Source organism: Corvus cornix, chromosome 26 (assembly GCF_000738735.6).
Source record: "Corvus cornix cornix isolate S_Up_H32 chromosome 26, ASM73873v5, whole genome shotgun sequence".
Lineage (NCBI taxonomy): Eukaryota > Metazoa > Chordata > Aves > Passeriformes > Corvidae > Corvus > Corvus cornix.
In genome coordinates this window covers 1,504,508-1,529,593 of record NC_046354.1, presented here as the reverse complement: position 1 = coordinate 1,529,593, position 25,086 = coordinate 1,504,508, and the positions used below count along the sequence as shown (strand labels likewise).

At 53.7% G+C, this 25,086-nt stretch overlaps 2 protein-coding genes across 7 annotated transcripts in view; both read left to right on the top strand.

The window, feature by feature from the left end:
• Positions 1 to 7,787, top strand: part of SRGAP2 (SLIT-ROBO Rho GTPase activating protein 2) — a 97,243-nt gene extending 89,456 nt beyond the window's left edge. For all 4 annotated transcript variants that reach the window (XM_039565070.1, XM_039565069.1, XM_019288911.3 and 1 more), the window contains one exon: positions 1,987 to 7,787. In XM_039565070.1, the coding sequence (XP_039421004.1) occupies positions 1,987 to 2,370 (384 nt within the window). In that variant the 3' untranslated portion in view covers positions 2,371 to 7,787. The remainder of the gene's footprint in view (positions 1 to 1,986) is intronic.
• Positions 7,788 to 10,874: 3,087 nt separating this feature from the next.
• On the top strand, positions 10,875 to 24,139 carry IKBKE (inhibitor of nuclear factor kappa B kinase subunit epsilon). 3 transcript variants are annotated; one of them, XM_039565478.1, is made up of 20 exons: positions 10,875 to 11,056; positions 11,759 to 11,899; positions 12,033 to 12,162; positions 12,578 to 12,759; positions 12,959 to 13,119; positions 13,652 to 13,762; positions 14,002 to 14,181; positions 14,521 to 14,723; positions 15,308 to 15,372; positions 15,469 to 15,560; positions 16,216 to 16,317; positions 17,500 to 17,575; positions 17,652 to 17,764; positions 18,033 to 18,109; positions 18,389 to 18,428; positions 19,234 to 19,335; positions 20,992 to 21,088; positions 21,569 to 21,672; positions 22,057 to 22,128; positions 22,677 to 24,139. In XM_039565478.1, exons 1-20 carry the CDS (start codon positions 10,970 to 10,972, stop codon positions 22,708 to 22,710), a joined length of 2,169 nt encoding a protein of 722 aa, XP_039421412.1. In that variant the 5' UTR covers positions 10,875 to 10,969; the 3' UTR covers positions 22,711 to 24,139. The 3 variants fall into 3 exon arrangements, with proteins under 3 accessions (XP_039421412.1, XP_039421414.1, XP_039421413.1); XM_039565480.1 differs by lacking the exons at positions 22,057 to 22,128; positions 22,677 to 24,139 and adding an exon at positions 21,987 to 22,036; XM_039565479.1 differs by lacking the exons at positions 22,057 to 22,128; positions 22,677 to 24,139 and adding an exon at positions 21,915 to 21,951.
• Positions 24,140 to 25,086: the final 947 nt, after the last annotated feature.

Here is a 25,086-nt window from a genome sequence, read left to right as displayed (position 1 = left end):
CTTAGGACACAGCTCCAGTCTGGGCTTTCGTCCTCTCTGTGTGCAAGGCACTGAGGCTGCTTTCCTGAGGGAAGATAAACAGTCAGGTCCTTCCTCCATAAGAACTTGGCCCTGTTCGTTATCCAGAATTTAATCTCAACAATAAAAACACCCATTTCAGAAAGTGACACAGATTCCAAAGCTGTCAGCAGAGAATTAAACAATCGTAACTTCAAGACATGGGAGAAATAAAGTATTTATTGTGGATTCAGCACTCCTGTCAGTCGTGCAGGCTTGCCTGTGGTCTGACATGGGAAGCACATGGAGCAGCACAGCCCCAATAAAAGCAGGCTGCTGACGAGTGCACTGCCCCAGTGGCATCTTCATCTCCCTCCAGGGTTCAGTGTGTGATCAGAAACCCTGCTGGTTTTCAGGAGTTATTTACACAAGGGCCTTGAAGTCAGGGCTGGCTACAAAAGATGTGAAGTTACACATTTCCCTGTTCCACGAGGGCTCTTCCCTGGCGGATGTGCCTGGACCTGCATTTGTCTGTACCCACTGTTTGCAGGATGGGATGGATGGATCTGTCTGAAGCCAAGGAATGCTCCGGGCTCGGATTACAAAGCCAGCCCTGGGAGACCTGACTGCTCTGCCTGGCTCGGGGCTCTGCAGGTTCCTAAGGAGCTGGGGGAAATACGTGAAAATTAAACATAATTTTTATTGACAAAACAACAACTCCACGTAATAAATAAGGGGCCCATTAAAACCTGACAGGTTTAATTCTGATGGGAGTTTGTATTTTGCCATTTTGAGTACCTTCAGCCCGTTTGTTACAGTGGAACTGTAGTGTGCAGCTCCTGTTGTCTTCATGTTTCCCTGTCCTTCCGAGGCTTTGGTTGATATAAATCAGATTCTTTGTTTTTTCAATTAGACTCTGACTGAAGTTGTTCTGTCTCCTCTCCCTGCCAGAACCTTCACTCCTTTGTTTCACTGGAGATGAGTCTGAGGACAAAAAGGAAAGAGGAGGGGAAAAAAAATAAAAAAGAGGAGGGAGAAAAGCCCAAGCTGTGTTAAATCAGTGTTTTCCCCTGTAGTATCTGCTCAAACACCATCCAGCAACCATCTCACATATTTCCCCAGCTTCATAACGAAAATCTGCCTGGCCTCAAGATAGAGTGGGAGGTGTCAGATTTCTGCCTCTGGTTTCTTCCACCATTCCTTGACTGATTTACCTTCCCCACCCCCTGAAAAACCTCTGAGGAAGCTGGAAAGCTGTAGCCAAAAGTGTGAGTCACAGCCAGGCCGAGCTCTCCTGCTCCCCAGGGAGTTCTGTGCACCACTGGACTCTCCAGTAGACAACGTGTAGGTCCTGAGACAAAAACCCCGTGTTTTTAGCTCAAAAGTTCTCTTTATATTTATTTGTTACTAACTGTAATATTTTTTTAAGAGGCAGGAGAAGGGCCAGTTTGGGTTTCTATACGTGTTTCTGACCTCTTCTGTGTTTTCTAAAACGTTAAAATTTTGGGTCCTGTGAAATACATTTCTGGGAACAGCTCAGACAGCAGGAAAACCAATGAGGCAGCAAGAGCCCACGAGGATTTCAGCATTCAGTGTGTGGCCCATCAGCCAGAGTCAAAGCCATCAGTGCTTCCTTCAGGAATTTGCTCTCCTGAACCTCACGTGCCAAATAAACTGCAAGAATGGGCACCAATGCTTTGGTTTGTGTTCATTGCTGCAGTCTGGGGCTCTGCTTTGAAGCCTGGGCAGCATCAGGAGCAGCGAAGGACCAGATTAGCATCAAGGCAGTGCTAGCAATTATTTTGCTCCCTGTTGCTGGAAAATTTCAGTGATTATTGGCTGCAGGATGTGGTGCTGCACAGTTTGGGCCTTGAGGCTGATTCGAGTGTCGGTGTTTAGAAAACAGAAATGTTCTCGGAATCTGGCTTTTATCTGGTTATTTGTGTGTCTGGGCTGTGCCCTCACCGGGCTCCTCTGCTGTGCTTGCAGGACATTGAAGCCACCATGAACTCAGCCCTGAACGAGCTGCGGGAGCTGGAGAGGCAGAGCAGCGTCAAGCACACGCCCGACGTCGTCCTCGACACGCTGGAGCCCCTGAAAACGTCGCCAGTGGTGGCCCCCACCTCGGAGCCCTCCAGCCCCCTGCACACCCAGCTCCTCAAGGACACTGAGCCCCCGTTCCAGCGCAGTGCCAGCACGGCCGGGGACATTCCCTGCACCTTCCGGCCGGTGAAGTCCATCAAAATGGCCACGCAGGTGAAGCCCCCGGCCACGCGGCCCAAGCCCACGGTGTTCCCCAAAACCAGCGCCACCAGCCCCGGCGTGGCCTCCTCTGCACCTCAGCAGCCCCCTGACAAGTCCTGTACTGTCTGATAAACCCCATGCTGCTCTCTGGGTACAACTCCTGCTGTTCCAGACGAAGAGACTCTGTCACAAAGACATTGACGTTCCTATTTAACGAATCCTTGGACTGAAGGTCGGTTGTGAACTGCTGCTCGCTGCTGGGAGCTCCTGAGCGGCAACAGCCTCGTCCCACGTCCCCAGGACGGCTCCTGCCACGCTTGGGAAATCCACAATCCACCATCCACTGTGAAGCTGAGCAGGAAAACACCAAGGGATGATTTTGGTTTCGATGCCTTGTTCAAGTGTTCGGCCGCTGGAAGGAACATTTGGTGGTGTCCTGTTTTTGGATACTGGTGTAGTGACTTCTGTATTCTGTGTTTCATTTATCACAGGGAAACAATAGGATAGATTTTAGTCTATTGCATGTTTTGGTGCCACTGGTTACGTGGAGCTTGGACATGCCTGTTTCTTGTGCATTATTATTATAATTATTATTATTATTATTCCGTCGCCCGCTGGTGCCACGGTGGTTAAGGGTCTGTCTCGACTTCCGTCACACACTCTGGTTTTGTTTGTTTGCTCCCCATTTCTCCCCCTCAGGGCCAAAGCCCTTGGCCATCCAGCCTCATGCTTTAGTTGTCATGGAAAAAATAGTTTACTCTGGAACACTCTTAGATTTTGTGGAGTTCTACGTAAAATGTGTCTGTGCAAATATAAACAAACATGTTCCTGAGGTCTGGGAGCACAAGAAGGAGCCCACTTGTTGCTTATGGACAATCTTCACTGGTTTCCCCCTTTGCTCTCCCATATTTAAAAGCAGCTTTATTGTTTCCAGTGTCATTTCCAGCCCTTGGGCTCTGATGGGGTGTTTGGTCTCGGGAGACTGAATGTAAAAAAAAAACCAAGATAATTTTGAAAACAAGCATCCTCTGATGGGAGCCCATTCCCAACACATGCTCCTGGTTTGCCCACACCTCAGGACGGATCCTGACCCAAATCCCAGCGCCAAGCACTGTAAAAACTTCGCTCAGGAGTTCTCAAGCTCCCTGCCTTGTCCCTCTCTGCTTCGGGCCGGTGCCTGTGACCGCTGGGAGCTGCTCTGGGGATCTCTGCTCTTATAGAGCAGTGCAGGGAACGCTGCTGGGGACAGGGATGTGACAGCATGTGGCCTCTGGAGTGGCTTCCCTCCGTGCTCCCTGGCATGCCTGCTCCATGTAGGACTGACCTGTGAATGAGTTCTTTGGTATTATTTGTATTTATCTGTAGCCAGCAGCATCCACGGACTCTTTTGTACCCCCCTGGGAATTCTCCACAGTGCCCACATTTATTTAATTTAATAATGAAAAGGCGTGTGCCACTTACGAGGGAGACTGGCTGACCCTCAGCTCGCCTCATTCCTCAGCTTTTCCAGGATTTCAAACGAGCTGCACATCTTAGGCTTCCATCAAATCAATTCAGGCAAGGACAAGATAAGAAAAGGCATTTTTCTCGCCCGTTGAAGCTGAGTTTCCTTTCAGTTTGTGGGTTCCTGGTGACTGCAAAGTCGGTTTAATTGGCACTTAAAAGAAGGAACAGGAGTTGCTGAAATGTCCTTTTCCAATGCATTCAGGATGTTACTTGGAAGAATGGAACAGGGTCTTCTGCGCCCCTGTCCGTCCCCACACGCACAACCCCCTCTCTACAGAAGCAATCAATGAATGAATGAATGAATGATGGCTTTCCAACACGCCTGGGCCCTGAATTAAGGACATGCAAAAACTGGGGAGCACTGGGAAGGTGTTGGTGAGAGCACTCCTCGTTTCCCATTTCTCCTCAGCGTTCCCTGGGGAAGCCCCACGGTACGAGCGTGACTGTCCCTGCCCCTCCGGGAGCTGCCACCAGCAACCTTTGCTCTCAGGTTCTGATGGACTTCTACCACCAAGGAATCACTTGTTCTTTTGGGGAAACAAACAAAAAAATAGATTAAACTTGTAATTTGTTGCTCAGGCAGAACTTTCTGGTATTTCCTTTTTAGTGAGAATTCTTTTTTTTTTTTTATTTCTTTTCTTTTTTTCGGTCGCGAACGACCGAAGTTAATCTGTGTCAAGAGCAGGATCTCTGTAAATTGACTTTGCCTCATTTTAATGCCTTATTTTCTTTTTATATTTTTATGCCTAGCATTCATATTCCTAAGAATAAGTGTCCAGCCACGCACAGCACATGGGAGGAGCTGCTCTTTTCCAGCTTTAAGGTCTGAAGTGTGGAATTAGATGGAAACAAACAAAAAAAAAAAGACTTCAGGTTACTGTAACAGCGACTGTCTGTATCTGAGTTATTACTGTGCTTCTCTAGCATCCACAGCTCTGGGACAATCCTGCTGCCAAGGGCACGGTGCTTGGCAGGATCACCTGGATATGGAGCAACTCAACTGGAATTCTGGTGTGCACTGTGATTGACACAAGCAATAGGACAGGCTGACGCTCGTCCTTCCTCTTCCTCGGGTGGAAAAATCGCACGCGGGGGAATAAAACAAGAAAATCACACATGAAAGAATTAAAAAAGGAGATTTTCAGCTTGTCTGCTTCACTCTGTGAACACACAAGGCTGAGGGGACTTCTGCTACGAGTGTTACATGAGCAGTCGCTGCCGGAAAGGTGGGAAGGAGGGACTGGAAATGTTCCCTCCCCGCGGAACCAGGAGAGGCCGGCGTGGAGTGGACAGGTCTGACACAGTGCTTTGCTTGGGGAGGTACCAATGTCACTCCACATCTTCATATCCCGAAGAAATTTTAGCTCTTCCACGGAAATCCTCTTTTCATGACTTTTCCTGTAACGTTTGTGTCAAATGTAAAGACAAAAGAAGTGTTTGATAACTGGAATTACGTCTGTCTGTTCGATAGTGCTTTGTATGAACCTTGTTCATCAGGTGTTGGATTGAAGTAATCCAAAGCAAAAAAAAAAAAAAAAAAAAAAAAAGGAAACTTTTAAAATGAAACACGGTTTTAGGTGATCAATCTGAATGGTTTCTGAAGCTCAGACCTGTTCTGGGTTGTTTCCCTAGTTGGGAATGGAGCAGTGTGCTTTAACCATTGCTAAATTTCTGCCTCTCTGAGGCCGTCCAAAGGCTCGCAGTTTCTGAATTGTAAATTTGTCCTTCATGCCCAAGCAGTGGGACACGATCAAACCCTCTCACTTTATCTGTACTGGGTATTTTATTGCAATGAAAATGAGTAAATAATTAGAGTGCACTGTGACAGCAGAAAAAAAAAGTTGTTGTATATGTCTGTATTTTGATACCTGTTCAAAAGGAGTCTTTGGGTTTCCTGTGCTGAATACCTCATGTGTTGGGTTTTGGGAGTTTTTGTTGATTTTTCTTTTCTTTTTGTTTTTTTTTTTAAGGCAAGATTGTTCTTGCACAAAAGTAGGTTAAGATAACCGAGTTCTCATAAATTTATTTACTGAATCAAAACACTTCAGCTTGGCAAGAAATTCCATCTGTTGTAGTTCCCCACCTTGCACTTGGTACGGGGCTGAGCCAGCGCACCTGGAAGAGCTCCAGCAATACTGGGACAGGAGAAGTTCATTGCAGGTGGAGTTTGCTGCCTTATTTCTCTTCTTCTCTGTGTCAGAAACCTCAAATTCAGTGGAACGTGGCGTAGGTTTGGGGGTTTATTGAGCTTTTGGGAGATGTTCTTCTGCAGAAATCCATGTCTCCGGTTCTCAGCACTTCAGGTCCTTCCCGGGCGTGTGGACTGGGGACACTGGAACGCTCCCTTGGTGGGATCATGTGGAGGGGACACTTCGAGGAGGTGATGCTCTCAGTAAGGGATCAGGAATGATGGAAAAATACCCCAAAAATCCCCATTGAGACAGTTTGATCGACTCCATGAGGGGCTGAGCTCTGGCCCCTTGTCCAGCGCATCCATGAGCGCCGGTGGGAGGGGAAGGAGGTGCCCCTGTCCCCCGGGGTGTGGCACTGCTTTGGTGGCCAGGTGAGGGGCACCTGAGCTTGGCAGGACCAAGCCCTGGGTGTACAGGGGTGTGCTCCAAAAACACACTGAACTCACCTGTGAGCCACAGGTAGGGAAACTGCTTCAAAAACTGCTCCAAAACCAGAGAAGAATGGGAGCACTGGGGCCTTTCCATCGCTTACGGGCCTGTCCAGAACAGAAAATTGAGTTTAACAAGCCAGGGATTTATTTATTTTGAGATTTTTAGCTTTCACAAAAATAACCAGCCCTTTTTTGGGCTTATCTGGCCTTGGCTAACGCCCCACAAATGCAGCTGTTCCTTTAGTGGGCACAAGAGGTGGAAAGGAGGGGAATATTGTTCCCCCAGGGATGCTCCCGGCGCCAGCTCTGGGGAAACACCGAGCACCTCATGGACTGAACTTTGGGGTTTGAGCTCTTTCCAGATGGGCTCTCTGCATGTCTCTGTGTCTGTGTGACAACCTGCTACTTGAAAAAAAAAAACAAACCAGAAATACTTGACCCTCTGCGTCGTGCCTGCGGGGCCGGGATGGCCCCGGCTGTGTCACGCACAAGCGGTTCCGCCAACCGCCCACCCGAAGGCAGATGGATTCTTTTCCAGGCTCGGTTCTAGCAGCAAACCATCATATTTGGGTGGCTCTGGAGATGCCAAAACAGCAGTTCAAGGCCTGGAAAACGTAAGGGTTTTGTTTCTTTTCCTGTTAAATTTTGTGCTTCCTCTAACGTAGTTTGGGATGAAAGTGTTTTTCAACGATGGGCCAAAAAGAAGCAAAGGTGGAGAGGGAAGGCAGCTTCTTGCTGTGCTAATACTTGATCTGCCAAGCTTCATACAGGGTAAATATTCAGCAGTTTGCAGTGGGAATCGCAGGTGGACCCGTCCTTTTGAGGCACTCACTCCTGAAGTGGACTTCACCAGCCTTTCCTCCAGGCACAGCCCTGAGATGTGAAGAACAGCCCAAGCCCGAGGGGCTGGACTCGTGAGTGTGCCAAACTGCTGGAGCAATACTTGTGAGCAGCAGCTTCTCCGAAAGCCCAGCTCGATGTAGCTCAAACGGGGCAGTTGCTGAAAACCATCTGTGATTTCCGAGGGTCCTGCTGCGAGGCAGGAAAATTGGGTTGCAAAGTGTAGAAATTGTGTTTTCTGTCCGAACTTGGGGTTATCAACAGCAGTTGTTTCATGGTGGGATGGAATGTTCTTGCTAAAACAAGTTTCCATTGTTTCATGTCTTCTACACCAATATATATATGGTGTATATATTAAACTGTGTAAAATTGTACTTTGTACATAGAACTCTGTACAATATGGAGGTACAGCCTTTTTTTTGTTTGGTTTTTTTCCCCCCTTTTGGTACAGTATTGTACAGTATTAGGAGTCGATGTGTTGGAAGTGTTAAATCCATACTGGGGCAACGAAATGTATCCATTGTCATTAGCAATAGTTTTGGAGAAATAAATGTTTTGGGTATGGTGGAAACACTGACCTGAGGGTGCCGGTGTGTGATGTCCTGGGTTTGAGTGGGAGAGAGGGAGAGCATGGCCAGGAGGGGCTCCTGGAATGCTCAGGAATGATGTTGGAGGTGCTGGTAAGTGGGTGAGGAGGGATCTGCAGGATTCAGGAGTGCGTGGTGCTGTCCTGGGCACTGCAACGCTCAATGGCAGCAGGGCAGGAGCAGCGTGGTGGCACGGACAGAAGGGGGACATGAAGGATGTGGGATGGGACAGGGAATGGCCTGAAGCTGAAGGAGGGCAGGTTTAGATGGGATATTGGGAAGAAATGCTTCCCTGTGAGGGTGGGCAGGCCCTGGCACAGGGTGCCCGGAGAAGCTGTGGCTGCCCCTGGATCCCTGGGAGTGTCCCAGGCCAGGTTGGAGCACCCTGGGATGGTGGAAGGTGTCCCTGCCCATGGCAGGGGGTGGAATGATAAGACCTTAAAGGTATTTTCCAACGCAAACCGTTCTTTCTGTGACTGCACTGATTCCTGATTCCAGCCCCGTGTTCCCCCACCCTGGGCTCGCACGCACCTACCACAGCAGGAATCCCTGGGGCAAACACTTCCCTGGCAGTGACCTGATTTAGAAATGCTTAATCTTCATCATTTTCCTGTGGAGGATGGACCTCCAACTGTCTGAGGAAAGAGGATTTAAGATTGAGATTATGGATAGGATAGTTTATTATCATTACCAGCTTTCCTCCATCTCAGCTTTTCAACAGGCCTTTTTCAGAGCACGGAGGGGGAACGTGGAAGGGCTGTGTCATTTTGACTTCCTTTTCTTTAGATTCCAAAGAATTACTTATTTACAGTGAGGTTTGATGTTTAACTGAGGCATTTTTTCCCCCCTGTCCCTGGGGTGAGCGTCCCTGTGTTCCCTGTCCCACATCTCCTCTTGTAGGGGTTCAAGAGCTGGAAATCTGGGATGTTTTACTCCAGAATCACAGCAGCCTCTGTGGCACCACCCTAGAGCAGGCTGAGCACAGTGGTGGTGGTTTTTTCTTTTTAAAACATGAAATAGGAGTCAGAGAGCAGTGGGGTGGCAGACAACAAGGGGGTTTTCATTTTCCCTTGGTCATTGTCCAGCAGAAGCAGCTGTGATTATCCCTTAAACCCTCATCGAAGCACAGGTGGGGCTGACCCTCCCTCCCAAACCTCTTTAGGGTGGTTTTTAACAAAGAAACACCCTGGTGAGTGCTGGGAGGGTTCAGCTCTCCCGGCCGTGTCCCAGGCAGCAGGTTTGTCACAGGGACACTGAGGGGGCATCCCTGGCTTCGTGGGTTTCTTGGGTTTTCCGACCCCAAGGACGAGGTCCCTGCTGCACACAGAGCTCGGTGCTTGCCCTTTATTCTTTGGGCTTTGCTGCCACCAGCTGGAATAATTAATCCTTGCCACAAATTGCTCTCAAGGCCGAGTTTTTGCTCTCCCAGCCTGGGCCAGACGGGCTCTCCCACCACACCAGGGTTTATCCCCCATGGGCACATCCAGTCCTGGGGGGTCAGATGGGAGGGAAAACCTGCTGATGGGGCAGCCAGGAGAGGAAACGAGCTGGGAATTGCAAAAGGATAGCAGAAGAAACGAGAGTGGAACTGGAAGAAGCCAAGCAGGTCTTGGGGACGAGTTCCCTGCACTCCCACCCGTGGGCTTGGCCAGCACCGTGGGGAGAGACTGATGGCTCTGTTTAAGGACACAGCCAGCACATGCACAGAAAATGAAACTAGACACGATTTCAAGAAGTCACCCCAGCCCTTTCTCTTCCTGTCAGCTGAGCTGCAGCAAAGTGACTTCAATCAAAGTGATTTCAAGTTTCGCGTGGTTAAACCGGCGTCACTGCGCTCCCGCAGCTGCCGAGACTCTGCCATCCCTTCCCAGCCCCGGGCATCCCCCGGATAAGCTCAGGGAAAGGGCCAGGCTGTGCCCTCAGCTCTCCGGAGGCTTTTCCAGGCACACTCACCCGTGGCTGGGAAAATGAAGCTCAGAAGGAATTAAGGAATTAATGAGGGGTGGAGTTTGAGTGCAGGCTGGTGAAGTGGTGTCGGTTTTTGGATGCCCCACACACTGATGAACTCTCAGACCTTTGGAAGCTTTATTGGTGAGGATGGAGCCTTTGGGCACACCCACGCCAGCCTGAAATGATTCCTCATGGGGGACCCTGGTGCTGAGCTGGTCAGGGTGAAGCCAGAGTGAGCAGGGACAGCAGCAGCCCCGCTCTGCCCTGTGCAGGCAGCAGAGTGCCCTGAATCCCACATCCCGCCCTGCATCCCACCCTGAATCCCACATCCCGCCCTGCATCCCACCCTGAATCCCACATCCTGCCCTGCATCCTGCATCCCATCCTGTCCCACATGACATATTCCACCCTCCATCCTGCATCCCACCCTATCCTGCGTCCCACATCCTGCTCTGCACCCTGCATGTCACCTGCATCTCACATCCCACCCTGCATCCCACATCCCACCCTGTCCTACACCTCACCCTGCATCCCACATTCCCACCCTGTCCTACACCTCACCCTGCATCCCACCCTGCATCCCACATCCCCGAAAGGGAGTCCAAACAGCTCCGTGACAGCCTTGCCAGGTGATGCTGTGCCAGGGGCCGAGCAGTGACCCTGTGCTGGCACAGATAACAGGGGCTGGACACGGATCCTGGACACGGATCCTGCTCCGGCTCTGCTTCCCAAATCCCTGTCCCGCAATGCCGATGGCAGCCAGAGCTCAGCACCTCCTGCCGCTACCGGAGCCCGTCCCGGAGCAGCGGCTGCGGAGCCCGGCGTGCCCGGGGATGGCTGCCCCGCTGGGAAGTTTTTTCTCGAGCAGGAAGCTGAAGCATTTCCTCCTGCAGCGTGGCCGGTGCTCGCCGGGCGGGTTTTGCAATCCGCAGGTTTCAGTTCCCGGGCCGGGGAGGTGCCTCTGCCGCTCCGCGCTCGTTCGCTCCCGAGTTCTGGCGTCTGTCAGGGTTGTGCTGCCGGCCCCGGCAGGTCCCGGCCGGGCGGTTTCTGGCAGCACCGAGGGCTCGGTCCATGCTCAGCCTTGGCCCGGTGCTGCCCGGGAGGCTGCCCAGGGGAGCGGCCTTGGCCGGCGTTTCCCGGAGCGCTGCCAGGCACAGAGGGGTAAAGGCTGGGGCTCGGTGGGCAGCGGCCCCCGGGGTGAGCCCTGCGCTTCCCGCTGGACATGCAGAGCACCCCCAACTACCTGTGGAGCACCGAGGACCTCCTGGGCCAGGGGGCCACGGCCTGTGTCTACAAAGCTCGCAACAAGGTGAGCGGGGGGCAACTGGGGGGGCAGGAACCCCAAAACTACAGAGCCCCGGTGCCCCCCATCCCTCCCGCCCCACGGGATGCCCGAGCTCCGCTCCACTCGCCCTCCCGGGAGATCCTTGGCTGGGGGAGCAGCTCAGGGGCAGCTTTGGGTTTTATTTTCATTTTCCACGGGCTCCTTCCCCTGGCTCTGCGGGTCGAGGGCGGCTCTTGGGCTGCTCACAGCCGGGTCCTGCTCGCCGCCTTCCCGAGCGGCGCAGGGGGAAGGAGCTGTTTTCCGGGGAATGCCCAGAGGTTTTGAAAACCCCATCCTTGGCCATTTGCATAGTTCATGCAAACACTTGCCAGCCTTGGAGCGGGCTCTCCTCCTCAGCAGCCTTTGAAGTTTATTGAGCAAACTGCAGGCGCGGGGCAGGAGCGGCGCCTGCGAGAGCGGGCTGGGAACATCCCCATCCCTCGGGGAGCTGCCAGCCTCGGCTCCGGACGGGAACTTTTTGTGGAGCCGGATAAACACAGCGACACGCAGCACGTGGGTGCAGGGACAGGAAGCGCAGGGAGGTGATTAACAGCGGTTTGTTTGTGCAGAGAGGCAGCATTTGCATCCCGACTGGGCTGTGGGAGCAGTGACAGAGCTCCTGGAGCTGCTCTGCGCGTGAATGACATCACCTCGTGTTTTCTTTCCCTCTTTTCCCTCTTTTCCCAGAAATCAGGGGAGCTGGTTGCTGTGAAGGTTTTCAATAACGCCAGCTATCTGCGGCCCCAGGAGGTGCAGATGAGAGAGTTCGAGATGCTGCGGAAGCTGAACCACAAAAACATTGTCAAATTATTTGCCGTGGAGGAGACAGTGAGTGGGATCCCTCTGGGAAACCCTCGGGCTCACCAGCCAAGGCAGGGGACCTGGTCCTGCCTGGGCGGGGGGACCGGCCAGCTGCTGGGGCACGGGGCTGGCTGAGCCCTCCTGGCATCTCCCACCGCAGGGCAGCAGCAAGCAGAAGGTGCTGGTGATGGAATACTGCTCCAGTGGCAGCCTGCTGAACGTGCTGGAAGATCCAGCGAATGCCTTTGGCCTGGCTGAGTCCGAGTTCCTCATCGTGCTGCAGTGTGTGGGTGAGTGGGGGGGTCCAGGACCACCAGGGGCCCAGACCCTCCAGCTGGGGACCTCGCGGTGCTGGTGGGACCCTGCAGGCACCAGCCCTGGGCGATGGGGTGAGGGGTCGGAAATTGCACCTCTGAACAGGGTGGGGTTGAGCTCTGTGTTGAGGGAAAGCCTGAGGGTTTCTCCTTGCTCCGGGAAGCTGCTGTGGGAGCGGGCTGTGCCCCATGATGGAGGGCACGGGGGCCGTGCCCTGCCATGTCCTCATCCTCGCCATCCCCCCAGTCACACTGATCCCCATTTAACTGCAACCACCGTGGGATTCATCCCCTCTCCAGCCCTTCTCACATTCCTAAACCCAAACTGACCCCCCTGGAGCCCAGTGCTGCAGCCCCACACACGAATGCTGCTTCCCCCCCGCGTGCCCAGTGGCAGGGATGAACCACCTCCGTGAGAACGGCGTCGTGCACAGAGACATCAAACCCGGGAACATCATGCGGCTCGTGGGAGAGGACGGGCAGAGCATCTACAAACTGACGGATTTTGGAGCCGCCCGGGAGCTGGAGGACGATGAAAAGTTTGTGTCTGTCTATGGGACAGAGGAGTATCTGGTGAGTACGGCATGTCCCAGGCTCGTGGCCCCTGGGGGGGCTGCTCCCTGTCCCTCCATTCAACAGCTGCATAATTTGGGAGCAGCAGCGACTTGGAGAGCCCGATCCATATTTTTGGAAGGGGATGGGCTCAGTGCTTTGTGGCAGGGTTGCAGGGGATGGTTTTGGGGAGGACCCAGAGCTCTGTGCTTCCCCGCAGCACCCTGACGTGTACGAGCGAGCCGTGCTGCGCAAGCCGCAGCAGAAGGCGTTCGGTGTCACCGTGGACCTCTGGAGCATCGGTGTCACCTTCTACCACGCTGCCACCGGCAGCCTCCCCTTCGTCCCCTTCGGGGGACCCCGCAGGAACAAGGAGATCATGTAGGTCCCGTGTCCAGCTGTGGGTGGGGAGCTGGGACAGTGGCGGCGGCCCCGGGGCTGTGCTGCCTCACCGCTGGTTTAGCCCCACACGGCCTCAGAGCCCTGACAAGGGGCCCGTGGGGAGTGGTGTGTGTGCTGCGTGGGGAAGAATCCGTGTCCCATGTGCCACGTTTTCCCTCCAGATGGGATGGCTGGATGGGGCACTGAGCATGGGGGGTATCCCTGCCCGTGGCAGGGCCTTGGAACCAGATGACCTTTAAGGTCCCTTCCAACTCAGGTAATTCTAGGATTCTGTAAAATGCATTCCCATGACCTCCTGGCTAAACAGCTGGAGGAGGAGGCAGGATTTATTCTGTCTTGGATGGTTTTGACTGCTTCTTGCAGTATTTTCCCTCTGAGCACTTTGTTTTCCCTCAGTGAATCACGTCTTTCCCAGCCCGTCCACGCTCTGCCCTTTCCCTCCACCGGAGGGATGCAGTGCCCAAACAGAGCTTGCTTGGCTCTGTCAGCGTGAGCAATTCCCCTCCCACAGGTACAAAATCACCACTGAGAAGCCTCCCGGAGCCATCGCGGGCATCCAGAGGCAGGAGAACGGGAACATCGAGTGGAGCTACGAGCTGCCCATCACCTGCCGCCTCTCCGTGTGAGTGTCCCTTGCTGGGGCTGCAGCTCCCATGTCCTCACACAGCACAGGGGGGGTTAACGAGGCAGAGGAACTTTTCATTTTCAGGTGGCACAGCTTTCAGACCAGATCTTTGCTCTCCAGCCAGGAGAAGGGGCGCAGGGAAGGGCAGTGGCTCTCGGCGGCCCTGCAGTCACCGCGTTTGTGACTCGGGGTTACACCAGTCCCTGCAAACATCTCCTCTTGCATTGCTGCTGCAGGGGCCTGAAGGACCAGCTGATCCCCATCTTGGCGAGTATCCTGGAGGTGGATCAGGAGAAATGCTGGGGATTCGACCAGTTTTTTGCAGGAACCAACGACATTTTGCACAGGATCGTGGTGGACGTGTTCTCCCTGCAGCAGGCGTCCTCCCATCGCATCTACATCCACTCCTACAACACGTAAGGCTGTGTTAGAGGTACATTTGGGAAAGGAGCTGGGAAGCCTCAGCCCCTCACTTTAATAGGGGAACCTGGGGGCAGCACCATTCCCTTTGCACAGCTCCTAAACCAGGTTAAAACACACCAGACTCACAGCAGCCTCTGCTGGGAGTGCACTGATGGGCACACAGAGAGCCTCAGGGAGGTGTCCAAGGGGCTCTGCTGACCTTGTCTGATATTTTGCTAAGAGAAAATATCAATATTTTGGTATTTTGAGGGCAGCAGGCTGCTAAAATGATGGAAATCTGTGTGCTCACCTCATTGCTTATCCCCATCCTTTCATTTCTCTCTCCATTTCAGTACCACCAAGTTTTTAGATGCCGTCTTCAAACAGACAAATATAGTTCCTCACCACCAAGAGTATTTTTTTGAAGGACACCTGTATGAGCTGGATCCCAATCTACAAGCTCATAATTTCTGCAAAACCACGGAGCGCAGCCCCCTGACTTTGCTGAGCACTTCTGAGCAGCCTGAGGATGTGGTGGGGGTCCGGTACAGAGACCGTGAGTGTCACAGCAGGAGAGTGGCTCTTGTAGGAGGGATTTGTTACCGTTGTCACCCCAAGAGATTTCCCATTTCCCTCCTGGGTGATGGGCCCTTTTCCTGCATGATCCCAGGTCCTGGTGCCTGGGCAGTGTTGGACCTGGATCCCAGTTTCAGCAGGGTTCCCATTTCACCAGACTGGTCGCTTTTCCCACTGCCAGTCCCCGTTCTCAGTAGTGACCCAGTTCCAGCAGCGAGGAGTACTGGTTCCCAGTGCCAGTTCCCACTCCTGATGCCAGTTCCCAGTCCCAATTCCCAGTCCCGTTTCTGGTCCCTGGGGCAGGACAGGAGGTGGAGCAGGATTAGGGGCTCTCAGGGTCCGTTTTTCCCCCTGCCCTATGCTGGTGCTTCACAGCCACGTGCCGCACTGGGCTTTGCAGGGAATTCCCGCCTTCATCCATGCTTCCAAAATACCTTGGAGGGCTGCACGGAGCCTCCAGCATTGAGGCTGAAATCCTGAGTGGCCACAGGGTTTGTTTGGCGGGTGGGAGCTGCCCCCAGCCACAGCCTGGGACAACCCCCCCGACCCTGCCTGTCTTTGCAGCGGCGCTGGAGTTCCCCAAGTTGGTGCCCAGGGTGGACGTGGTGGCCGACTGCAGTGCAGCCAAGGTGGGTGTGTGTGCCGGGGGCCAGGGCAGCCCCTGGCACTGTGCTGGCGGTGCCCCGGGCCTGGCACAGGTCCTGGCAGTGCCCTTTGCCTTGCAGAGCGCCGTGGGTGCCGCTCACCAGACCCTGCGCGTGGGGCAGGCCCTGCGGCGCGGCCGGGAGCTGCTGGCCAGGGGCCTGCACTGGGTGATGTGAGTGACAGAGCCACTGCTGGGGTGGGGGACAGAGCGGGGACACGGCCCTGCCCAGCACTGAGGGGTTTGGGTGTTGAGTTAAACCCTCCTGGGGTATCTTCCTGGTAGTGCAGGGCCACTGGAGATGGTGGGATGGGGTTCTGGGGGACTGGGAGGGAGCAGGGCGTGAGGGGCAGTGTGTCCCCGTGGGGCTGCACCTGTAGGACAACACCCCTTGGTGTTCTGAGGATGCTCCTGTCCCCTTTTGTTCCTTTTGGGTCACTTCCTTCAGTTTAGGAGAGGCTGAGGAAAAGAGCAGGGTTATTATTGTCATCATCACTGCGTGAGCATCTGCTGGAAGTGTTCCTGCCCATGGCAGGGGGTTGGAATGAGATGGGTTTTAAGGACCCTTCCAATCCAAACCATTCCATGATTCCATGATGAATTTCACTCCCTACCCACTCCTTTTGGGGCAAGACAGTGAGCAGAGGGTGAGAGACCCTAAAACCAGCAGCCACAGCCAATTTTAGGTTCCTCCAGCCCCCACTGTCTCACGAGCAACCTCAGAGAAGCCACCAGCTCCATCCCTGCCCCCTTCCCACACAGCTGGCCCCGGGATGGGTCTGTGACTCCGGGGAGCACGTGTTGGAGGGGCTGTTCTCTCTCTCGGCAGCGGGAACCTGAAAACGGAGTGCTCCAGGATTTTGGAGCAGAGGAGGGGGGCTCACTCCGTGCTCGCCTGCCTGCAGCTCACCGAGGTGAAGACACACGTGCTGTAAGTGAGGTTTGCAGGTCTGGGCTGTGGCTGACAAGATACGGGGCTCTCAAAGGTGCCTGGATAATCAGGAATAAGGAGAATGCCAGGAATAAGCTGATACCTGGGAGGTTGGAGGCTTTTTCACTGTGTGGGAAACAAGCCACTCTGGCTGGTTCTCCCTCTTTGCTTCAGTTTTTAACGACTAATCCCTGGTTTCTGGGAGCCCAGAGTTAGTCCTGACTCTGGCTGCTGCTCCGGGGTTTTCTGACTGTTACAGCCCTTGAGCAGGAAGGAGCCAGGGCTGCTGCCAGCTCCAGGGAAAGGAGAATTGAGTTGGGATAAAATAAAGAGCAGGATGGCACCAGCTGCAGGGCCCTGCAGGGGTCTGGCCCCCATCACCAGCCCCGCTCCCTGCAAACAGCCCTGGAGAGCCGGGCTGCATTCCCATGGATCCAACAGCCGCCTCCTGCCATCCACGGGGAGATGTCCCATTTCCTTGCAGGAGTCTCCACTGAATTATGGAGGAGCCCTGGGCTGCCCTCAACCTTCCCCTTCCCACACACCCTTTCCCACCCGGCTGCCCTGGGCCAAGCTGAACCCATTTTATCTAAAGCAACCCACAGATATTTCGCTTTTCTGTTGCTTTTTTTGTTGTTGCTGTTGTAGTGGAAAATTCTTTGCTGCTGGGTTGCTGTTCTTTCATTCTTTGCCATTTAGCAAAGTCCCTTAATTTCCACTTCATCTGAAAAAAAAAATAGGGACACATGGTTCCCATTGAGCTCAGCGCTCGGGGCTGGGGTGCCAAGAGCAGCAGTGCTGCAGCTGGATGCTCTGGCTCTTCCAGCCCTTCCAACACTCTGCATCAGGAATATTTCTGCTGACTTAGCCAGTGTGCCATGCTCAGCCCAGCGCTCCCGTGCCAGCTGCAGGGACACAGACAGCATCCGAGCTGGCCTGAAGCCAGTGGGTGGAAAACTGACAATTTTGGAACAAATTGGACACAACAGGGCGAGTTTTTACCAGATCAGCATTTTGCATGTCGTGGCTCAGATCTGGCACTCTGAAAGCTGACTTGCTGCCTGAGGAAAGCACTTTGCAGCCCCCCAGGAGCCCAGCATGGGCTGGATTCCTTTGCCCTGGTGACAGCTGCCTCTGGATTATTTCCTCCTTCAGGAATATTCATTTTCTGTCATTCCTCAGGCACGAGGCCGTTCCTGCAGGCAGCAGGGGCCCGGCTGGGGTGGATGTGGCCGTGGTGAAGACAAGGCTGCAGAGGGTGAGGAGCATCCCCAGCCTGAGGAGCACCCCCAGCTCTTGGAGCAGCTGGTCCCAACCTCTCCCCTCCTCCGCAGGTCGATGAGGAACTCTCCCAGTGCTCCCACAGCATCTTTGACTTCCAGGGGACACTGGATGGGATTTTGGCCGAGCTGGTGAAGGACAGGCAGCAAGTGCACGAAGACAAAAGGTTTGTGGTGGAGTTCCTGGTGCCACTTTGCTGTCCCCACCCGGATGGAGCAGTTCCCCTGCCAGGCACAGCCCCTCGTGCCACCCCCACCCACGGGGGGTGCTGGGGGATGCCCTGCACAGACATGGGGAGCAGCGCCCCTGACTCACAGCGGGTTCATATTCCACCCCAAAGTGATGATTTCACCCCAAAGTGATGATTTCACCCCAAACTCACCCCCTCCCTCCCTCCCGAGGGGCCTCACGCTTCCTTCCCTGTCCCGTGTCAGCATCCAGCAGATCGAGTGCTGCCTGGAGAAGATGCAGCTGATCTACAAGCAGTTCAGGAAGGCCAGGACGTGTCTGCGTGAGTGCTGGGGACGGGGGACACGAGGCAGGAATGTCCCTGCACTGTCCCTGTGGGAAACGGGATGGTTTCGGTTTGCTGGGATCAGCAGTTATTTCATGGAATCATCAAACCACAGAACGGTCTGGGCTGGAAGGGGCCTTGTAGATCATCTGTTTCTGTGTCCTGACAGTGGCCCCGGGGGCTGAGCCAGGAAAATCCCCTTCTGTGTGTTGTGAAACTGCCATTTATTGGGTTGTGAGCAGGAAAACGGGTGGTGACGGTGTCTTTCCTCCCCAGGGCTGGGCTACAACGAGGAACAAATTCACAAGCTGGATAAGTGAGTCCCAACCCTCTCCCCTCCCCAGGACCTGCCCCTTGCTGAGGCCGGGCCGGTGTTTGGTGGTTCTGATTGCATCCCAAAGGGGTATAAAATGTCCCTGATGCTGTCAGAGGGCAGCTGGAGGTGGTTCCTGTGCTGGTCCCTCCTTGCAGGACCTTCACAGTGAAGGTTTCAAGCTGTGAACTCTTCCAGGTGAAGCTGTGGGAGAAGCTCTGCAGAGGGGGGGTCAGGGAGCTGCTCTTGGGCCACAGCCCTGTGCTGCATGAGGGGTTAAACTCCTTCCATGATGGGATGAACTCGCTCCAGGCTGTTGCTCACACAGGACCTGGTCTGAAGCCGTTTATTTACTGAGATGCTGACTTAGGAAGTGTCCCTGCTTTCCCATCTGCTGAACTTCAGTGGGAATGAAGTGCCTGATGGGTTTTGTGCCTTTAAGAATCCTCCTTTCACTTTCCACCGAAACCAGGGGAATTTAACACAGGCAGGAAGTAAAATTCCCACTTCAGCGTGTAGCAGGGAGGCTGAGACTTCCCAGACTCCTTTGTCTCACTTAGTGCTCGGTCTAACCTTGAACATTTGCCTTAAATTCCGAGGCAGAGGCTTCTCAGCAGTGCCCTGGGGGGTGACAGGGGACTGTATCCCCCCAAACCTCCCTCCCCATCCCAGTTAGGGTTTGTTTTCTCTGTCGTTCATTTCAGAGCATCCCGCCCCTCTTTCTCCATTCAGCTTCAGGTCTCCCGTGATGTTCCTTTTCACACATTTAAGGAAATAATGCTGTTCTCTCTTTTACTCCCGGGTTCAGGCTGAATTTGGGGAACCTGGCCAGGAAGGTTCTGTCCATTTTCCAGAATGACTGTGTCCAGCAGTACCAGGAGGCCCTGGCCCTGCACAGCAGCAGGATGAGGTACCAGCCCCCCAACAGGGACCTGGGAGAGGGGACTTTGCAGTAACCCACCAGGGATCAGGGCTTCCCAGCACTCTCCGCTATGGATGGAGCGTGGAGATGGGGATGGAGATGGAAATGGGGCTTTTGGGAACTGCTGAGAGCCTCCAAAGGCGTAGCAAGCCCTCGAACAGCTCTGTGAGCCTGCTGGAAATCCCACTGTGTGGGATGGCTCCCTGCTATTTTACATTTATTTTTTTAAAAAGCCCCTAAACTTGCAGCTGGAGCTCAAGCAGCTGTTCCCTTGCTCTGGGGTGGGGGGAGAGGTGATTTTATCAGGACAAAATTGCCACTGAGGCAGAGAGCTCTGCTTACCGGGGATGGTTTTCTGTTAAATGGTGCTTGGGGAATAATGCAAAGAGCAAATTACCCCGCAGTGAGCGAGAGCAGTGCACTGCCTGTGGCAGAGCAGGGAGGGGGAGAGGATGTTGCAAAAATTGGATTTTCATGGCAAGGTTGCTTTTCCAGAGGAGCAGCCTCCCCTGGGCTGCCCGTGTGGGTGGAGGGAGGAGGAGTTTCTGCAATACCTTACAATTAAACCCATTTTTTGACCTGGGCCCGTTTCTGGTGGGGAGGAGCCCTGTGCTGGATTTACAACTGGAGGGGATTTTAAGGCTGGAAGTTTTTCTGGGGTGCTCAGAAATGCTCCAGGAGCTGAGGGCAGGGTCTGCTCTGTCCCTGTGCTCTCCCAGCCTTCTCCTTGCCTTTTCCCTGCCCCATCCCAGTTTTATCCCAGTCTTTTCCCTTCCTCCTCCCATTCCCAGCCCCAGCTTGTGCCACCAGGGGTTTCCATGCTGCCAGCCCTCACCCAAAGGCAGGTTTCACCCTGGGGACAAGGACTGCATCCCACAGTCCCCCCATCACCCCATCCCACCACAGGCAATGAAATCTCCCTCAGCTCCAGCGGGAATTTTGTCTCGGATTGGGATTCCCCCCTGGATGTGGAGCCCCACAAAACCCGTGCAGTGCAGGAGCCGTGTCTGCACTAAACCAGGGCTTTGCCTCTGCCCACAGGGAGGAAAAAACCTTCTCCATGTTTTCCTGGGGTATTTTTGTACCTCTTTTCCTGTCCTTATGGAGAAACACCACAAGTCTCAGCTGGATATTTTTAATTTCTTGTTCCTTCAGTTTTAATTGTCCTGTTTTGTTTCCTGCCAGGGTTTGTGGGGTGGTGACTGTTTTTCTGGGGACTCAAGGTGGATCATTCACCTGAAATATTCTTCCCTTAGTCTGTTTTTTTTTTAAGCCAAAACAAACTTTTTTTTTTTTTTTTAAATACAACTCATGATGTCCCTGCTGGGTGTGAGGAGCCCTTTTTGGGTAGATGCTCAGTCCTCCAAGGGACAAGAGGCCCAGGCTGTGCTGGGTGAAGTGATGGGCCTGAGCTGCCTCATTTACAAGCAACTTTCCCTGATTAATTAGCTACTAGTGCTGTTTGGATAGCCTGGCCTGTGGTGGCTGTTAGAGCTGTAATTACAGCACTGCTGACACTCGTTTGCTTTCCGTCAGGATTTGGAGTCCAGACAGGGCTGCAAAAAGCATCAAATTAAAACACATTAAAAAATTAATGATGCCAAGCGTTGACCGGGAGTTTTGTCTTCATTTTCTTCTTTCCAGGAAAGTTTGTGAGATAAAAAAGCAGCTGAAGAGGCTCAGCAACCGCATCAGCACCTGCAGTGTGGAGATGACGGAGTGCCAGGACTGCCTGCAGGGCGTAGGTGTCCAGGGGTGCAGCTCCACAGCCTCCTCCTGCTCCCTGAGGATGCTCCCGCTCCCCTCTCCAGGGTCCAGGAGCACCTGGCTTAAGTAGGGGACCCCTGGAGTATTTTAACCCCCCTGCTGCAGTTCTCTGTGGGTGATCCAAGCTGGAGGTGTTGTTTTGTCCCGCTCTGTGAGCAAGGAGTGGAGAAACCTTTGGCAGGGGCTTTCCTGGTCCCAAGGATTGCCTGGCACAGCCCAATAAATGGGAGTCACAACAGGAGGGAAATGCTGCTTCACCTCCAGCTCCCCCAGCAAAGCTGCTGAGCTGGGGCACAGCCTCCTGGTGGATGTGCTGGTCCTTGGGTCACTTGATTTCCTTTGTCCTGGAGCAGTGCTGGGTGGGACTCCGTGGGTGCCTCTGAGTGTTCGCCCCGGGGTCAGCCCCACAGGCGGCGCCTGCTGTGGGAGCTGCCAGGACTCTCCATCTCCACAGGCTCTGGACAGGTTTCTCCAGATGGAGAGATGGAATTTAGCCCCAGCTCCTCCCGTGCCTTCCCCTGTCCACCTGAGCCAGGCACGCCAGGAGATGGCTTTGCGGTGAGTCTTTGGGAAGAGGGATTTGGGGACAGCCCAGCTCCTTGGGGAGGAGCAGAACCTCCTGCTGCTCATCCTCGGGGATGGGGTGAGTGCTCTGTGCCCACAGGACTGAAAAACTGTCCCTGCTGGGTGTGATCCTTGCTCGGTGTCCTGTGGGACATCCCAGCCCTTCAGCAGGAGCTGCTCCTGTGGGAAGCAGGAGCTGAGCAGTGCAGGAGTGAGGGTTGGCTGTGTCCCTGCAGGATGCAGGAATGAAGGGGCTGGTTTTGTCCCTGCAGGATGCAGGAATGAAGGGGCTGGTTTTGTCCCTGCAGGATGCAGGAGTGAGGGCTGGCTGTGTCCCTGCAGGATGCAGGAATGAAGGGGCTGGTTTTGTCCCTGCAGGATGCAGGAGCTGCTGGAGCAGATGAGGTCGGTCACCTGCGATCTCCAGCTCAACAACAGCATCATCGAGCGGTGAGTGAGAGCACCTGGAGCTGCTGCTCCGAGCAGGGATTCCTGCTCCTTCCTCCAGGAATGTGGGCACGCTGTCCTGGGAGGGGTGCGGGGTCTGGGTGCTGCCCTGGGAGCTGCCAAGCACAGCCACGGCCACTCCTGGGGTGCTTCACATGGGGTTTTAACTGCCCCGCGTTTGCATCATGGTCTGGCAGCAGCAGAATTTATCTTTCTTGGACTTTTAGCTGTGAACTTCTCCATCATTTCTTCACCCTCTTCTCAGCCTTTTCCCTGTGCTGCCCAGCACTGACCGCTGCTTGCTGCCCTGGGGAAGGAGATGCTTTCTCTTTCTGGATGAAAATCTCTGTAAAACCCAGCATCCACTGCTGAAAACCCCCCTGCATTTCCTCCTCTGCAACCTTTTCTTGAGGCTCTCAGTGCAAATGGACAATGGGAATTTGTACATCAGGATGTCCAGGAGTTTTAAAAGAAAAAAACCAAGAAATTGGGAATTCAGCCCTGTTTTTAGGACCACATCTAACCAAAATCCTTTGGTTTTGTCCCTGCAGGTTGGGTGGGGCTGCTCCCACTCCCAGCGTTTGAGGGCCATGGTGAAAGTGCAGCTGCTGAAGCAAAACCACTTCCCACCACAGGGAATTCGCAGCACCTGGAGCCGTGGGATTTCCGTGCTCTGGGAGCTCTCTGTGTCCTACCTCTCTGCTCCAGCGCTTTGCACGTTCACCCCCATCAGCTCCGAGTGCCCTGAGCCTCGGGAAGTTTGGCCAGAAAATTGAGTGGGGTTTTATCTTCTTCTTTTTGAAAAATGCTTGAAGGACTCGGTGTTTTTATGGCTTCTCTGTATCACTGTGTCAGGTGAGGAAGAAGAAGAGGCATGGCCTTTTTTCTTCTTACTTATTTAGGGATTATTCCCACTTTTAACGTGCTGGAGTGGGGCAGGAGGGATGCTGGTGAGTGCTTGGAGCTGCCCTGGGAAGGCATTCCCAACACTTCCCTGCTGTTAAGCTCCAGAGAAATAGGATGGAGGGGGAAGGCATCCCTCCCACCTCGTTGTCCCTCGGGAATCGCACAGAGAACTGCAGGAGGACCCTGGAGATCCAGGCCGGGGCCGTCCCAGCCCTTTGTTAGGGGCGGTCATTCCGCTCTGGTTTCCCGACTGTTCGCTGACCTTGGGGTTGATGAGGAGCTGCAATTCCCCGAGGATCAGCCAGGGCAGCGTGCGGAGCAGCGATAGGGCCTGCCGGGATCCGCGGGTGGGAGATGGTATCTGGAGGTGTTTGTGGGAAGGGTCAGCCACGCTACCCCTCACCCGGGTGATTTATGGGCTGTCACCCCCACCCCACACCCACATCCCGTCCTGCAGCATCCAAAGCAGATCCCACCCTGCTGGGCTCATCCCACCCATCCCTGGCACATCCCAGAGCCAGGACACATCAATCCCAGCAGAGGCAGCAAAAGGAAGGAGGAGCAGCAGCTGCAGGGCTGTGCCCGGCCTGGCTTTCTTGTAGGAACATGCCAAGGGTGCCCAGGAGCCTCCCCCGCCCAGGAAACCTTTCCCTGGTGGAATTTGGCACCAGAGCTCCCCATTCATTTTAATTGTAAAAACCAACATCCTGAGCGTCAAACCCAACTATTTGCTGTGGAGAGGTGGAACTAATCTGTCACTTAAAAGCTTCTCCCCTACAAATAATTTTCTAAGATTCTCCGAGTTTTCTAATGGACATTGTTTTTAATCCAGCCAGAATTCACTGATATTCCCGTAGGAACGGGGCAGGGAGCCCAGGCAGGGTCCCTGCTGCCCCTCCTTGGATTCAGTGGAGCTGCACTGACTCGCACCAGCTGAGCATTTGACCTGGAACATGTTTGGCTTCAACAAAAAGGGATTTATTTCTTGGCAAACAGAAAAAAGAGTTTTTGCTAATAGCCCTTGTCATGCTTAAAGTGCTGTAACACAGCAGCTGCAGAGGGGACTTCTGGAATCCAAATGAAACAGGAACTTTCCTGCCAATGTTAATTACTTGGGGTGTTTTTTTTCCCAAAAATATTTTAACCTGTGGCCTAAAAGAGCTCCCTGCGCTGTCAGCTCTTAATACCTGCAGGGACAGCTGGGCAGGATAATGACTCTCATGAGCCTCTTGTGCAGGCTGAGCCAGAGCTTGCTGTGGGGACAGAAAATATTACATTTATTTAGTACTTTTATCCCCCGGGGCTGCAGAACAGAGACTGGAGCTGTGTCCTGGGATGGTGCTGGGAAAATAAAAATCCACAATGGCTTTAGGAGGTTCCCAGCCAGGTGCCAGGCAGACCTTTACCCTCAGAAGAGTAATTTTCATTATTGCAGGTGATTCCTGATACAACTAACAGTTTGTGGAGGACATAGGCTAAAACACCGAATTTTTGTGGAACAATTTGCTGAGGGATAAATCTGCTGCTGTTTTCAAGCAGAAGCAGAGGAGGCATGAAAGTGAATCAGGATCCTGAATGGGGAAGGAAAAGACCTTCCAAAAATTAATCTTGCTGCTTAGCACAGAACAAAACTCGATTTTTTCCAGCTGCATAATTCCTCCTTCGGCTTGAAGCTCTTATTAGGGACTGCTTATGGCGCTAGGCTGCTGTAATTCAGAGCCAGTGTTTTAATCCATCCTTCAAATTAGAATCCTTGAAAAGGATTTAGATATCCTTGGCTTATCCTGTCCTCAGGAGTACACGGGAGACGTCAAATTCAGCTTTCCCTAAGCCCAGGAGCCAGGATTCACCCAGCCCTGCTCTGCCCTCCCCGCGCTGCCCCTCGCCTTCCTGCTCTACCAAAAACCAGAGACATTCGGGGGCAATTCTGTCTGGATTAACGTGTTTCAGACCAGAACGGGTGAGAGCAGCAGAGAAGGGCCGGTGGTGTCCTGCGTGACTCGGGGATGTGTCACCCTCTCCAGCCACACAGGGCTCAGGAGCAGCAGGGACATT

Coding starts and splice junctions, on each gene's coding strand:
- IKBKE (XM_039565478.1), top strand. CDS start 10,970: ATGCAGAGCACCCCCAACTACCTGTGGAGCACCGAGGACCTCCTGGGC. Junction 12,163..12,577: donor CATCGTGCTGCAGTGTGTGG/GTGAGTGGGGGG, acceptor CCGCGTGCCCAG/TGGCAGGGATGAACCACCTC. Junction 17,576..17,651: donor TGAAGACAAGGCTGCAGAGG/GTGAGGAGCATC, acceptor CCTCCTCCGCAG/GTCGATGAGGAACTCTCCCA.